The sequence below is a fragment of the Gordionus sp. m RMFG-2023 genome, chromosome 2 (assembly GCF_954871325.1).
Source record: "Gordionus sp. m RMFG-2023 chromosome 2, tfGorSpeb1-WG-v2, whole genome shotgun sequence".
NCBI lineage: Eukaryota > Metazoa > Nematomorpha > Gordioida > Chordodea > Parachordodidae > Gordionus > Gordionus sp. m RMFG-2023.
In genome coordinates, this window is record NC_088776.1 from 58,977,702 (window position 1) to 58,995,623 (window position 17,922).

Genomic DNA, 17,922 nt, shown 5'->3' on the forward strand with positions numbered 1-17,922 from the left:
CTTTATAATAGATAATTTTAATAATATTTAACGTATATTAGACATTTCAAACATAAAATTTATAATTTTCTTTTGATTTTCAGAATTAATTGTATAAAAACGTAAAAAGAATCACATTTTCTTTATTTAGTATCATTCTGTTGATTAGATTAAAGTTTATATTATGTAGATTTTCGATAAAATGGGTAATACATATATCCTCTTTTTTTTTATTGGTTGAGCAATTTATCGTCATTGTTCATAGTACAAATCTGATTAGCAATTTGATTCGCTCTCAAATGACACCATATGATCGGTCTATAACAGGCTAAAGAGGAAAGTGCCGCTAAGGCCCCAGCTTCTGGGCTTATAACGGTCGGGCATGTCATGCCTAAATTTTATAAATATACTCTATAATTATATTTTTTAAATAATTTTAAAAAAGGAAAGCCTACTTAAAATGTTTACAAATTGAGCAGTTAAACGTTTAGCGTTGTACTTTTCTACAAAAAACTTCGTTGTTTAAATTGAAATGGTATATTTTAAAAATATAAAAAAATGGCAACTATTTTGTTAATGCACAAAAAAAGGATTATCAATTAAAAAGTTGCCAATTGAAATTTGCGGCCAAAATTTGCAAGCACTTATTATTGAATTTTAATTCCAAAATCTATAAATTAACATTAAGTTATTTAATACGTATTTAAAAAATCCATATACCGGATGGCGTTCTTAGAGAAGACCAAATGTCCATGATTAAATCGTTGGAGCCGGCTGGGAAAGGTGGGCAGTTAATGACGGGAAAGGGAGTATTTCCTGCTATAACAGGTCCTAAGCCATTGCTCCCACCAGCGCAAGCAATTATTATAAGGGGCACCTGAAGCGCTAATAAATATAAACAAGACGAAATGTGAATGTTTAAAAAAAAATCATTACATATATTAGATCATAAAAATACTTCTTAACGCTCATAATTAATACAATTTTTTTTAAGCTATATTAAATGTCAATATGTATAATATACAGTGGGGATAATTTATTTAGGGTCTCGCGTCAGGCCTGTTTTCGGTGCTCTCGACAATATTTTAGGTTAGAATCCGTCAGGCGGAACCCGTCCCTGCAGGTTTATAATTTTAACTTTTATAAATAGGAGGCGTAAGGCAGATAATTAATTATCTCAAACCTAGGTGTGGCATATAGGATAAATTACCTTCGTATTCTTTCAGTATGGTGAGTACCTCGGCAGTTCCCTTATGAGCCGACGCCATTCTAACGTCCACCCTACTGACAGGATTCCAATTTTCTACGGGACGTTTGTCGATGTCCGAGTGCAATGCTTTGGAAATTTTGGATTTTATAGCGTGAGCATGAGTTAAATCGGTGGGACTAGCGATCATTATCAATATGACGGGCATTGGCTCTGTTTTGAAAGTCTGTTGAAGGGACTATGTACATGAAAATTTTAATTATAGAACGCATGAGCAATTCCAAACATTGATCCTGGAGACCATCTTAAAAATGGATGGAACTCGGTATGAAGGTTAAATAGATTGTATTATACAAATCCAGATTTTAATGCCCTAGCTCAAATATTACCCGAGTTATGGGCCTTCAAAGTTCGATGAGAACCTTTTTTTTACTTTTAACGAATCTTAAAATACTCAAATACTTTTTTGGTCTATAGCAACAAATTATCGATCATTTTTTAGCCCTCAAGATTCTCCTTAAGAAAATGAATAAAAAATTATTTAAAAAATATCTTCAGTGTCGTTGTAATTTCCGTTAAAACAAAAAAAAAAATTATTTTGAAAAGTGTCCCATTTAAAAAACGATGAAACCCGTGAAATATGTTTATTGCCAATATATTTATATATTTAAGCAAAAATATTATTGGAGAAAATAAGAATTTTAAATTTAATTTAGTTTTAGGAATAAAAAAAAATCAATTCTAAAGGGCGCTAATAGACAAAGATAATTATAATACATTTTATATTGGGGTACAAAAAATGGTATTTTCAAAAAAAGTCTAGTGTATACAATAATTCTATATAAAATATTGTCATTATCTTTAAAAATAGCGCCCTCTATAATTGTTTAATTTATTCCAAAAATTATAAATAAAAATACTAAATAAAAATTTAAATTTTTAATTTTCTCCATTAATATTTTTACTTCAATATTTAAATATATTGGTTATTAGACATATTTGACAAGTTACATCGTTTCAAACATCCTTTTATAATTTAGTTATTTTTTATTCCTAAAATTATAAAAAAAATCTAAATAAAATTTCAATTCTTTTTTCATCGTTTTATATTAGGCCCTTCTCGAAATAATCTTTCTGTTTCACCGGAAATACAACGACACTGAAGATATTTTTTAAAATAATTTTCGCGTTTTTCTGAAGAAGAATTTTGAGGGCAACAAAATGATATATAATTTGTTACTTTAAACCAAAAAATATTTTGAATGATTTGATATTCGTTAAAAGAGGAAAAAGCTCTAAAGGTCTATAACTCGGGATATATTTGAGCTAGAGCATTAAAATTTTGATTTGCATAAAATATACAATCTATTTAATCCTCATGTACCAAATTTCATTTATTTTTAAAAATGGTCGTCGCGTCGGAATATCGCGCTATATTGGTCGATTTGTCATGGGTTATCCATATAGGGTAGTTCCGCAGAACCAGCCGAGCCCCAGTGACAACGTAACCAATAAAATATAGGCACACCATATGACAGAAAACTATTAATATTATATCTCCTTATCAACTTCTTTTTTTGGCATGATTAAATATCGCAAAATATGAAAAATAATTTTTTTTTAAAAAATCAAGAGGTTGGAAAATATTTACAATTATATTTCTTTCTTATAATATTTTGTAATAAATAGAATTGAGTTATAATAAAAATAATTATCCTAAAAAACTCATTACAACTAAAGCTATGTGCTTTATATAACCATTCCCTATGCTATTAGAGCATATTATGAGGCGCACTGAGTAAGCTAATATAAAATATGCGTTAGAACCAAAACAAGACCTTTAAAAAAAATTTAAGCTTAAATGTATCCTCACAATTTTCCACCATTAGCAATAAATAACATTAATAATAGCTGTTAATAATTATTTAAACATATAAATGATTATTACCATCAATGTATCCAAGACCCATTGGTAATTGGCTTTTACCATTTTGAGCTTGGTATCGTCGACGCTAGAAAGATCGCGGTAAACCTGTTTGTCGACCATGAGAGTTTTATCGCCTTGAGGCCAGAGTCTCCAGGAATCGTTGTCTATAACGTCCGCTAATAGAATTTCGCCTTATATTTTTTTCCCCAATTATATATTATTTAATTTTATAAGCGTTTTATTCAGAAATTACGAGATATCTCTCCATCGCATTTAATTAATTTTATATTCTTCTTCATCTTTAATGGACTCACGGCGGGGTTAGTGCTACAACAATCAGGTCGAGAAATAGTAATATTCAATTGAGCGAAATAAATATTATCGGTAAGATCAAAAAAGGCATGTCAATCGTTTTTGACGCGAGACGAGAAGGACATAACTATAGATGAATTAATGGCTAAAAAAATTCAGCAATTCGGTTCCATTATGCGTAGGCCGAATAAAATCTGTCAGACATGGAAGCACGAAGTCCAATTCCATTCTAATATCTTCAAAGTTGTACTGTATTTTCAATGAGATAAAGGCCTCGGAGATAATTATTAGGGTTTAGTAGATTTTTGACCATCAATGAACGGCTAAAAGTAGAGCAATTATTCAACTATAATCATTGCTATACTTGGACTTTACCAGCGTAGAAAGAGATAGTGGCATATTGAATCGGGTCAATAGGAGGCAAGTCTAATAGTTAATAAAAGGTGTTTAGATGTAATTCCACCTCACCACAAGAAAATAAATTCTTCAGTTGTGATAAATGCTATTATAAGATATTATTATATATCATATATTTTATATTACAGTTTATTTTGGATTACATAATCATGATTATCCGCCCAAAGGTGAGCGTATGGTTAATTATATGAAGGCCCATCCTCCATATAATTATGGCGATTTTTTTCCTCAAGGATACCAACAAACCTTGTAACCTAAATATAAAGTTATATAAGGGTGGAACTACACCCGGGCTGTATATGTATATGTTTAGCAATGAAGGAAGTAGAATATAAGAATATAAAAGGTCCTCCCTTTCAAAAAAATAATTATAAAATTCAAGGAAATAAATTTAATAATTATTTTTTAATTAAATAGATTTGATTAGAGATACGTAGTAGATATTAAATTAGTATACGTGTTTTTATATTAACTATTTTAAATTTATTCTGTAAGTATTAGATAATATTAATTACTCTAATGATAATAAATAGATTTAAGGGTCAATAATAATTTATATTATGATTTATATATAATTAATAAATCAAAGAAATATAAGAAAATATTTAAGATATAACTTAAATAATAAAATTACCTTACCATCAACAATTATTTGTTAGATGGTCATAAATTAGGTCCATAATCTTCTCGAATAGTAAAGGGATGGATAATTGGTTGAGGACCAAAATTTTCATAATTGATCGGTATTTTGAATTAGCTTTATTTAGTTTAGCTATCATATCTAGTTTTGTTGACCTTTTATTATCAAGGATAACTCCAAAATATCTCATGTAAGTAACTTCAGTAATATCAAAATCGTCTATTATTAACTTATCATGAGTTAATGTACTGCAACTTCACTAATATCACCATCATCTATCATTAATTTACCAGGAGTTATTGTGCTGACAATGTTAGTACCTTCGTTTTTTGAACATTTAGATATAAGTCGAAAAATCGAGCTACAATGATTAAAATATTGACTAGGTATTGAAGTTTGGGTATAGAGGTTTCAGTTAAATATATATCGTCGATAAAGACTAGAATATTCATATCTTCAACCTTTAATACTTCCGCACAAGAAGCTTTTGAGTTTTTTCAATAATAAAATTAGTGATGAAGTTAAAAAGTAGTGGGGGATAAAACACAGCCTTGTTTTAGTTCAATAGTGACCGGAATTTTGTGAGATTTAAGATTTACCGCCTGTATCAGTTATATTAAGAGCAGTAGAGCCCTAGGAATTATGATTATTAATTCCTAACCGTCCGATTTTACCATTAAATTAATCTGCAATTAACTAATTTTCTCGCTTAGGAGATTTGTTTAAATATTCTAAAAGGGTAGGAAAAAAGATTTTTCTTTCAAGGTAATTACAGGGATATATAAGTTTATGATGTTTAGGACTTTACATCTTGCAATCTGATGCTACATATTCTACTATTTAAAGGTTCAAAGTTAGAGACGTAATCAGCCAGATTATTTTTTATAATTATACAGACACCAGACCAATTTATATTTGTTTCCCCTTACCAAAATAATTGATAGCTATTACAAAAAATTTTACTAGTGTCAGTCCAATGTATTTCCTGAATATAAGCTGATGTCAACTTTTAGAATGTCTAAGAGAATCCTAAATTGTGCAAATTTATTATTTGGTAATCTAGCATTTAGTGAAATCATTTTTAAGTTGCCTGAGATCAAATTATTACAAACACGCACGAACTAATGATAATCTGAGCATCTTATTATACAAAAATGTTTAGCTTAAATAAAGTCCCCTCTATTATTAAATGAGATGTCAATACCCTCTACATCATATTTTCATCAAATGTACAGCCGGGGAATTAATTTATATTATAAATAAACTAAAAAACTATAAAGCATGTGGTCATGATGGTATCCACAGTAAATTTCTTAAAACAGATCCTCTATTTTGTGCTGAGATTCCTCTTCCAATTATGACATGAGTTTGGCATGACGGAACATGTTCGTCCGATTGGCTCACAGCAATTTAAATTAATTTCTCTGAAATAAAAAATCCTAAATATCTTAAAGACTGGAGAGGTATATCACTAAATTCAGTGGTATACAAAGTTTTTACTGATATTATTTTAAATAGATTAAAACCAGTCTCATTTAGAAAAGGTCATAATGATCTCGGGGCCATTATGGCTCTAAAAATCTAAATTGAAAGGGCTAAGGAAGAATCAACTTTTTAATGTAGCTTTTTAGACTTTAAAAGAGCATTAGATTCTATAATTCATTCTAGATTATGGACAGCTTTGAGAGAGATAGGAACTCCTACACATTTACTAAAACTGCTAATTAATTTATATCTAATTATTTTATTCAAATTATTCATGCTAATCTTAAATCTCTTAAAATTCCGGTCAATATTGGACTAAAACAAGACTGTGTTTTATCCCCCACTACTTTTTAATTTCATCACTAATTTTATTGTTGAAAAAGTCAACGCTTCTTGTGCAGCGGTATTAAAGGTTGAAGATATAAATATTCTAGCCTTTGTCAACGATATATGTTAAACTGCAACATCTATGCCCAAACTACAACACTTAGTAACATTTTTATTATCGAAGGCAAGTTTTTTTGGCTTATATCTAAATGTTGAAAAAACAAAAGTACTAACATCTGCCTATGCATCAGCCCATGATAAATTAATAATTAATAATTTTGATATTACTGAAATAACATACATGAGATATTTAGGAGTTATTCTCGATAATAAAGGTCAAACAAAATTAGATATAATAATTCAAATATCGTTTTCATATAAAAATTTGGTCCTCGATTTAATTATCCATCCCTTTAAAAATTCGGTTGTTCAAAATTCTAAAGCGTAATTTAAAAAGTGGATTAGATTGGTTACATCCAAATGTTAAAAATGAGATGGAATGATCTAATATGCGACAGAGGCAGCGCATGATGAGCATATTCAAGTGAGGGAATTCAAAATTTCACAACCTGTATCGGTACATTAATGAAATCAATTCAGGGTTGGAGAGATGGAATTATAAAATCCAGAACTGGCAGATATTCCTATTCAGTGGAAAGTAAAGATAGAACGATACCAAAGCATTCTGATCAACTGCGAAATCTAGATGTAGCGAAAGAAATGGAGAAGTCAGGGAGAGAGAAAGAAGAGACGGAAATAGTTAAAAATTGGAAAATGTAGAAGAACTACCTATAGAGGGGGAAAACGGCGAAACGGAAAAGACTGATGAAAATTCGGTTCCTCAGGATATGTCTTCATTACCTCGAAAACTATAAACAACAATGAGGCAGAAATCACAATGATCGAAGGAAGTCTACACATCTTCTAATTGAGGATTTTTTAAATCTTAAGTGTTGGGAAATGTGATAAATGCTATATAAGATATTCTTATATTTCATACATTTACACTTTATTTTGGATTACATTATCTTGATTATCATAAATTATATGATTGACCTTTATAATGAGATATGTGATGATGCCGAAATAAGGTTTACTTTATTCAGAAGTATCGAAGGTTTAATGCTATGCATCTGACAAAAACAAGCCAATGAGAAATATGAAAATTAATATGGCAATATCTCGGGTAAGTCATACTGCGCCCACTGCTCAAAAGATGAATATTAGTGATTCCACTCCTCAACCTTTCACTTCAATTTATCAGCCTTCTATTAGCAGGCACAATGAGTTTAACCGTTCGACACAATCCATTATTATCCCATAAGTCTCTGATGACTCAATAATTTAGAATTTGTTATGGGAGAATTATCTTCTGAAGGAGGTGTAATATAAATATCATATAATTTGTTTTATTTAATAAAGTTTATATAAGGCTATCTTAGATCTTAGCAAATTTTTTTATGTCTGTGTTTTAGCAGTTAGTATTTATTTGTAAATTTATTGCATATAGATAAAAAATTTTCTTGACAAATATAACTTAACCGTATGTGCATGATCCTAGCCTGTTAGGTTAGGGGTGGAGACATTGAAGATCTGTAATTTGAACGTCAATCATTTTATTAAAAATTATAAAAAGTGTCATCTCAATAGTACATATTTTTGATTTTGTAGAATAAAGCCGGGTGTAAACCGGGAAATAATTTTCTACTTTTTAAAAAAAAATATAAATAAATATACCGGTGGAAGAGTCTATCCCAAATTCTACCTTCATGTCGACCAAGGTTACGTTAAAATAAACGCGCCAAATTTTTTCCAAAATTTCGAAAACCAATATCGTTTGTTTTTTGATCGTGTTGTACATTAATCTTTTATGCCGACTTATTTCCTTCAATAAAAAAAACACATGTATTTGAAACATTTTTGGGGGTAGGAGATGGGGGGGGGGAGATCTAAATGCAACAATTATTAATTAGAATAGGCTTGTCTATTCTAAAAAACAAATATGAATCGAATAGTGAATTCCTTGTATTCGATTTGTTTAACTGAACTATTCGGGCGAATATTAAAATAATCGAATAATTTACTATTAGGACGAATATTAAAATTTACTCTTTGTATTCGATTCTTTAAAATAATAATTTAATGATATAAAGAACATGCAATCAAGTTATTTCTTTGTAAGACACGCGATTTTTTTTTAAAGAGCAATTTAGTGAGTATATCCAACTGAAAAAAAAGAAACCTTTCACAAAATATCGATGTCACCTATCAGGCTGATAGATTGTCAACAAATCACTCTTTTTATTCGAATTTTACTTATTCGGAATCGAATAATCAGAAATGAAAAGAAAATATCAATTCATTTCTTTTTATCAGGATGATTTCTCAAACTCAAAATGAATGTTTATTTGTATACAATTTCTCATTCATATCCCGACGATCCTCGCAGAACGCTCGCACGGTGTCTAGGGACACTTATTTTGGGGAAGAGGGCGCGGGGAGGAATTAGCACGCCTTTTAAAATATCAATTTTGAAAAACAAATTTATTTTTCTAAAGTCAAAATAAAAATTTCAGAGTTTAAAAATGCTATTCAAAGATTTTGATCCCTGATCAATAAATTTTTTTTCTCTTCAAGCACTGAAAAAAATTTGTCAGTCCCAAATTTTTATAATAAAATTTTTTTTTAAATAAATTATATAAATAATTTATAAATTAACTAGCAACGATGTAATTAATTAGTTATAAAATATAACTGTTATAATTAATTTTAACCAACACTAGCCATTAACTGATCCAGCTTTTGTAAAAAAAAAAAAAACCCCCACTCTGGGGGAATTCGTATTTGTTCTGAAAAAACCTATTTAATCCATTAAACTTTTTGGTCAAATTTTCCTCTAATATTTTTAGGATCATTCATTAATGCCATTCACCGCACTCATCCCAAAATACGATGCCATCATTATATAATGTAAAAAAAAAAAAATTTTACGGTTAACAAAACCTCTTTTTTTTTTAAAAAAAACCCCATCATAGTAATAATATTAGTGTTAATTAAACGGCAAGATTTAGCCAATTGTAAATTATGATTTTAGCCAAAATAACATTATCCAAAGCCTTGAGATATCGTTAATAAATGTCTAAACCTTTCTATGAGCAAAATCAGGCTTGAGTAATATTTTTTTTTGGCTAAAATATTGGGCTAGCTGTTTTTTTTAAAAAAAAATTGGGCTGTCTAGTAAATACTAATTTTATAATATTTATTTTTTTCTAACATTATTATCACAGCTACTGTGATCCTCAAAATATATAAAATTTACAAAAAAAATTGTATCGTATAATAAATATAATTTAAATTTTCAAATATAATTTAGCGATCAAATAGTAAAAGGGGGAAAAATAATAATAATAATATATAAAAATAAATTTATTATACGAAACTAGCTCTTGATGGTCAAATAATTTTTCGATTTAATTTTATCATTTTTTTTTTCAATATTAAGTTATTTTTATTTTTGATAAACTATATATTTTTAAACTTAAAGAATTACTTATATTTTATTGAATTGTATTTTTTAAAATATAGTTAATCTACAATATATTTTTAATATAATAATATATATTTAATTTATATATTTTATAAATGTTTAATTTCATTTCTTAAAATTTTTTTTTCCGTATACGAATTTTAATAGATTTTTTTTAGTAGTTCAAACCAAATAAAATTTTGGAATTTAAAAAAAAAAAATAGAAATCAATATTTAAAAATTAAAAAATTTCAACAAAATTACTTGTGCTCCATATTATATTTTATTTCAATCATTTTACTTTTTTTTTTCTAGTTGTCAAGAAATTATATTATTTTTTTTTGTTATGAGTTAGTGTCACGTTTTAATGTTGAGTTTTATTCTGGTTTTTTTCTTATGCCCGGATTATATTTCGATTACTATTCTCCCTACTTGTGAGAGTCTGCAATCAAGTTGTTTTCCAAGGGGATATTTATGTACTTATACTTGATCGCATCTATGAATGGCTGCAACAAATTTGTATAATATTGGATATGTTGATTCAGATCATGCCCCAAAAGTTTCACAAGTTTTTAAATTAAATTTAACAAAATTTTAAATGTTTTTTGGATAAAATTTCAAAAGTTTTTGAATTAAATTTTCTTTACATTTTAAATGCAAGGCCAAATTAAAAAAAAAAAAAATGGACGAGAATAAGAAGAAAAAAAACTAGATATAACATTTAAAAAATTACAAAAATAACAAAAAAAAATGCATAAAAAATAATGAAGAAATAAATGTCAAGGAGGGAAGGTGAGTCGAAAATTTCAATCTAGACCCTTATTTTAAGAGATAAAACTCAGGAGTTTAAAGCCTATAAAGCAGAAGAGCCAAATGCATAGGAATATTTGTTGACCTCCTGTTGAAGAACATCTTATTGAGATTTGAGGTAAAATATTTACAAAAAAATAAATTCTATGTCAAAATTTATTTGGCCACGTTCCCCACTCAATTTAGTGTAGCACCATCTAACCTTTTAAAGTAGCTGCAGGAAAGGTTTTGGGTTTGGGGTCCCAGAAAATTTGGGAATATGGTTGAGATGAATGATTTGTAAAGGATGAATAATTTGATGCGTTTTTTGTGCTATGTGTTTTTCATCATTTTAAACATTTAATCATTTTTTTTAATTTGTAAAATTTTTTTTTTTATAATATATAAGAAATATATAATCTTATAACTAACTGTAACAATTAAGTGAAGCTGTATTTTTAAAAATATTTACCAATCAAGATAATATAAAAATAGGGAGTAACATAATCGTGTTCCTAAAAGGGAACAATAGCTAAGTCATTTAAGAGAATTTTTGCTATATATTATTTTATTTTAAAAAAAACACAATTCTCATTCTTTGATGTTAGGGAAAGACTACATTTAATAATTACTTTAATCGAAGTTTGCTCCAAATTTTTGTCATCGGAATATGCCATAAAATCATTTGAACATATAATTTCTTCTTCACTAATTTGCGGATCACCTTTAGCATCATCCTAATTTTATGCATAAAATATTTAAAGTAAGTTGGTTTATTTTTTTAGGTTATAGAAAACATTTGATAAAAGAAAAATACTATTATTAATTATCATTTTCTTGTTTTTGCGATGCATAAATGTTTGGCCAACAAATAACTAGATTCAATTTGGTTTCTAAACTTGGTCTGAATATAATTTGACTATTTTTTTGGTTTGTAAAATGTTCTTTACTTAGATTATTGACCTTCAATAATGCGTAAAATATTTGGATTTGGGAACTGAAACCTGACACGCAGAAAGATAATTTTAAGACTGTCAATATTATATATTAGATTGAGGCAAATATTATCCCTTTTTTTTAAAATAAAAACCCAAACTAATTCAATATTAGTCGTTTTAGTTATTTTCTGATTGTATAAACATATTATCTTTTAATTATCTGAGAGTAGCTAAATGTGTGATATTTTTTTCTTATTTGCAACAAGATAAAATTTAATATTTAATGAAGTATATACAGAATCAGGCAAACATTGCCCATTTTTAAATGGATGGATAACTTTTGGGGAATAAAAATAAGAACTATAAACTTAGATGATGCGGCAAATATTGCCTTGACCATGAGAAACAGAAAATTTCAAATTTGCCAATCATAGATTATAGATAGTAATTTATTTTGCCTAGAAAATAATAAAATGATAAAATATTAATTGAATAACATATTCCTCAATAGAAATATTGATTAAAGCACAAAAATATTATTAAGAATTATTGTGTTTAAAAAAAATATAGTGTATTAAAAATGAAGGAAAAGATATAATTGAGCATATTACAAATTTATAATGCAAAATTAAATTTTCTTTAGCTTTTCAATGATTTCAAAAGTACTTGTCAACTCTCTATGTATATTAAGGGATACCCCATTAAATGTATTTATATTAGCGCTTCTTGGTAGTTTGTCCATAAAAATATTATACAATTCTAAAGATTTTGCTTGTAGATGGTATAAAATATTTAGACATTTATTAGCAAAATCTTGATGATAAAGCATTATTTTGCTGTCTTTAAAATCAGTTCAAATTGAGCCATTTAACAATACTACTTCTCAGGTATGTTTCTTGTTAGAAGAAAATGTTCTTCATTGGAGCACTAATGGTAGAGTATAAATAATCGTTTATTAGAGTGAAGGAATTATGTGAAGCATCTATATCGAACATTATCAACTATTTAATTTTTTTTACAATAATTTGTGTCAGCTAAAAATGAATCATGTGATGCTTTAACTTCCTCCCAATATAAATCTACTTAATTTTTACTCTATCATTATTTAAATAGATTTGGAAGAATTCTGCAGTAATAAAATTTACAGATTTGTGAGTGCTGCCTGGCAAGAACCTTCATTCATTTGAGTTATAAAAAAAAATAAGAGGGAGATATACTTATTTTAGAGTATTCTTTGACTGGGTAATATAGTGGAACAATGGGCCTAACAAATAAAATTTATAAAACTCTGTTGACTCAGCAATGATATAATATCTTAAATTTGTCATTGCCCTAATTTCTTTAGGTTCCAATATAATTTTTTCAGCTATTCTAATGGTCTCAATAAATCTATCACTTTTTTGAAATATTTTACTTTAGTTTTACAGTGAAAAATTAACATATAATTAGGTGTAAAATTTTTAAAATGAAAAAAAAAATATAATACTGAGGAAATTTTTGAATTCGATATTAATTCCTAGAATAAATTAGTAATGTAATTTATGCTGTGAATGTCATAATTAAATGCATATTAGAATCTGCAGATACTATTTGCATGCAAAGTTTTTTGGTCCAATCCAGGTTTTATATTTTCAGAACTGGTCTAGATTTTTTAAAAATATATTATATTTATTTATAATTTTTATAGCTAATGGTGATTTAATATTTGCTTTTAAAATATATGGCCAGCTGGGTATTTTTTAAAAGAAATTTACAGGTCTGGCCTCGGTATTTAAAAAAAAATTTTAGGCCTGTCCATGGTATGTTTAAAATTAAAATATGGCCTGGCATCTGAACTTTAGGCTTTGAAAGGGAGATTTGTCCCATTTTCTGCCCTCCCCTGCTGTGTACATGCCTAGTATGGAATATGTATTTAATAAAATAAGAAATAAGCAATTATTTTTCTAATTATTTTTATTATATTGATTGATTAGGAAAACTTTAAAGAATGTCTCCATCTTGAGATCGCTAAAGATATATCCTTCAGGAACATGTGGATGACGTTTTAGGTAGGAACCAGTGGCTATTCTTCTTACTACCCATTCAATAGGTATCATCTTACATTTCTTTGCTATAAAACTATTTTGCTCAATTTGTCGAACAAAGTGAGTTGCAACACCTATCATTAAGAAGAATCAAAAATAAATTCATCTTGATGTTTATAATTTGATAAATAATGGTAGAACAAAATTGATAGATATTTATATAATAAAGGTTAACTAGATTTATATTTCTCAATAAGTTAAAATATAATGTCAGGCTTTTGCAGCATAAATAAATATAAGGGTTAAAGATTTTGAAATAGAATGACAATATATTAAAATTATAAAAAATATCATAACAAAATAACCTAAAGAATTCAGTAATTGGAAAATTAAACAATTAGTTGAATTAGATATTGATGCTTTTCCTTCAATGATATCACTTCGCAATGCATTGTTAGCTGTTATTCTATCTTTACTCGTAATATATATCAATGATGATAGTAGATGTTCATTTGATTTTGTTCCATCCTCTTGAATTACATTATATATAATCTTTGTCTTACCTTCAGCTAATTTATCACCAGCAGAATACTTATTTTCATATTGATTCAATGTTAGTTCTTCTAAGGTTATAATTTTTGTTAAAAATTATTAGATAATATAATATTTTTACTCATTTTTAGCAAACAAACACCAACCTAATTGTGATGATTTAAATTTTAAATATAAGGAATGCTGCTAGTATGTTAGATCTTGCTATATTTTGACCGGTTTATAAATATTTACAAAAAAAACTAAATATATAAAACCACTTACTAAATATTAAACTAAAAATTTTTAGAGTAATCCTCACATTACATTTATATTTTAAATTAATTTTCTTTGTCATTTACATGATCTGGAAACTGGCCTTAGATCAGTTACGCAATGCCAATACTTACCTAGCCTGATTATCTTTAATTAAAATGTATTTTTAAGGGTCGTTGAATGCAAATAAGATAGTCGTATGTCATTTTGGCTTCTTATTTCTAAAATATTTTACAAATAGATGAAACTCAGTTATATATTTTTAGTTTTCATAAAATGCAATATAATGAATTTTAAATAGCGTTGTTATGTGGCTAAATTTGTTTATATTTATAAAAACGATTATCAATATTCTAGAAAACATTGCCTAAGCCTCGAATATTTGCTACTAGACGTAAAATCCATAGATCCATGAGTTAAATCCTCCGGCTTGCGTAATATTTTTCTGGATAAAATGTTTAGTTAGCTGTTTTTTTAAATTTATTAATTCCTTATTGTAATTAATAACAATTCAACTATTCAAAAAAAGAACTAATAATTATAATTACATATACATTTATGATCCCTTTTCTTAAATTTATTAATTTTTTTATGAAAAGGTCTTAATCATTCATTCATATTATTTTTTTACATAAAACTGTTAATAATTGAAATCATTTATTCATAGTTATCATTAATTGAAGAAGAGTAATTCTAAATTTTTTTGTAACTTAGCTTCTATAATTGCTCATATAATATGATCTCACATTGACTAAAATATAAAAAAGAATTGTTAATATTCAGTCCAAATTTTTTCGAATAAAAGATAAACCTACAAGAGTCAAAATTTAATAATCAAATGTTTGTAAGATATTAATAATGAATTTATATTATTGATTGACAGAGTACTGTAATAAATAACATAAGTAATTTTGTTTAACAATTTGAAATATATAGTGCAAGCATCGATGAACGATGAAGAAAATCGGTGCAATTAAAAATATTAATTTGATATCCCTTCTATATATTTTTTCCTATGTTATTAACAATTATAGTAATCATCTACGGTATTCTTGTCATATATTAGTTGTGATATAAATGATAAAAAATTATATTAAAATATAAAAATACAAGCTTATCACTAACTCAGTAATCAACAATGGTTACAAGTGGAAATCTACAGAAAATTGTTTATAAACTTAAACATGCTAAAAAAAATAAATAAAAGATATTTTAGGATCTAAATAAACCGTTCCTTGTTTTACTACAATATAAATTATATGTATGATGCCTTTATAGGTATTATTAAGCATAAGTCTTAGCTTTTATTTTAAAAGTTCAAAATTATTAACTTTTAAGTAGAACTGAATTTTCACAATAATACTGTAAATTATTATTCCGTGACAATTGCCTTAGATAAATAGAAAAAAGGATTAAAATTATGCGGAGCTAGCACTAATATTATTTTGCACAGAATAATCATTATTTGCAAAGTTCTTCACGGTATCTTTGTGCACTTCTTTTAAAGATTATAATTAGTTGATTTGATTTAATAGAAGATTCTCTAATTTTTATATTTTCATTGCAAAGCAAACGCAACCTTTTTAGCTGGTATTTTAATTTATATTCTAAGCTTAGATGGGTTCAAACAATATATAAACTACAATTTTTGATGGTCTCGCAACCTCAATGATACATTTAATATGCTCATATAGTCAATTTCACGCATCTTTTATTCTAGCACCTCACTTTTAACTTGTGTATTATGTATAATTTCAAATGATCGAATTAATAAATAAAAGCCTTATAAGAAGAAAAAAGGGTGTTCTTTTACATATAAGTTTTTTCAGTATGTTATTATCACATCTATTGCATGTATATAACTATATTTTTATCTATGTTATGTTTTTTTTAATATTTATATTATAGATATTTTATATATACCATATGATATACTCCTTAAAATAGATTTTTAATTTTTAATTTCTCTAAATATGAAAGTTTTTTGCCTCGCAAATGCTCTTTTCTAAACAAACGATGACATTTGTCCGAATAATTGGAAACTCTAAAAGTGTCTGATTTTGCAATTCCTTTTAAATCAGATGCCAATAATCGGCTATGCCAATCGGTACATTCAAAATTGACACCTCTTGAGAATATAAACCATTCTCTGAGACCACCGTACGCAATTGGAGTCTTCTTCTTCTTAATTAAATTTTTCCCTTTATTTTCGTTTTAAATATTTTAGAATACATAAAAGTTTAAGTGACCTTTTATCGCTAGATTTTCTTTCACAGCATATTTATCAAAGCTTTTTATAAAAAAATTCTTAGGAACAAAATACTTTTAAATTCTGGCGCCCTTGATCATTATGGTTATTATTGTATAATTAGTGCTTATCTAGATCAATTTTATTATATTCAAAATAAAATGGTACTCCAACATTCCAATTCGGTACCTTTCTCTCATTCTATAACTGTTAAATGTCTTTTTTGTTCATCATGCATCAGAGTCCACTATATAGTCTTCTAGTGCGAATTCATGGTTTTGATAAATACAAAAACAGCTAATTATAATTACGTTATTTTTAAATCACACACATATTTGCATCATCATTACTCATTATTATTTGATAAACAAACCTGCAATTTTTTTTTCAGATCTTTTGAAGTTATTTATAATTAGAAATTATTTGGTTGTTTAAGATAATTAACAATAATGATTATAATTTTTTTTTACAAAAATGGGCACATTTTTAGATTTTGATGCAATAAATTAATATTTTCTATCCCTGTATCATTAACAAAATGAATTATATAGTTTAGTATAATCTAACATAGCGAAAAATCTTTATATACGAAATTAGTTTTGAATTATATTGATAGTATAATTTAATTATAATCTATTTCTAATAGGCATATAATATTTTTACCCTATTATATTTTTTGTTTTAATAGCTTTTGCCTGAGAAATACAAAATAAAGTTATTATATTTTTAAATTTTTTAAGCTTATCTTTATTTATTTTATAAAAAAATTTTTAGGAAAAGGAGGCGATGAGGTGTAAGGGCATATATAAATAACAGAACTTTGTAGAAGTTCCAAGAAAGGAACCTTGGAAGGGACGAAAATGGAATGATAATTCCGAAAACGTTCAAAATGAATATGTAATTTTTTTTTAAAAATCCAGTTTGCTTCACATAACATTATTATTATCCATAATTTAGTATTAAAAACCTTATAAAAAAAATTCAAATTAAAAAATAATTTCAACCTAACTGTTCTGTTTATAAAGTTAATATCATATTATAAATGAAAGGTGTTAAAATTTCAATGAACTTTATTTTAAGCCAGTGTCGAAATGTGTTTTTAGACAATCAAATTTTTATTTAACACCCTATCGCATTCATGTAAAGGATAATCTTTAGAGATAATTTTAAATAATGCTTTGATCTAATAAATGATCTAAAATTATAAAGATCAATAAATAAAATTTGTAAATTAATAAAATAGAACATTAAAATTAGATATCTCTTCAGGAAACACACTCAAGAATATTTCACAAT

General features: G+C 26.8%; 1 protein-coding gene across 1 annotated transcript; it reads right to left on the reverse strand.

Moving 5' to 3' along the window:
- Positions 1-110: 110 nt before the first annotated feature.
- LOC135923368 (bifunctional phosphoribosylaminoimidazole carboxylase/phosphoribosylaminoimidazole succinocarboxamide synthetase-like) lies at positions 111-14,263 on the reverse strand. Its single transcript, XM_065458066.1, has 9 exons — positions 14,245-14,263; positions 13,937-14,194; positions 13,527-13,705; positions 11,242-11,346; positions 8,032-8,179; positions 3,135-3,304; positions 1,190-1,424; positions 700-864; positions 111-370 (listed from the first exon to the last, which is right to left on the reverse strand). The coding sequence occupies exons 1-9, from the start codon at positions 14,246-14,248 to the stop codon at positions 210-212; spliced, it is 1,425 nt and encodes a 474-aa protein (XP_065314138.1). The 5' UTR covers positions 14,249-14,263; the 3' UTR covers positions 111-209.
- Positions 14,264-17,922: the final 3,659 nt, after the last annotated feature.

Bases quoted from the DNA above. Each gene is read 5' to 3' on its own strand.
- LOC135923368 (XM_065458066.1), bottom strand. The intron at 11,347-13,526 runs GTTTTCCTAATC...GCATAAAATTAG, and splicing joins AGATGGAGACATTCTTTAAA to GATGATGCTAAAGGTGATCC. The intron at 3,305-8,031 runs GTATATTTATTT...AAAAAATATAAG, and splicing joins TGGGATAGACTCTTCCACCG to GCGAAATTCTATTAGCGGAC.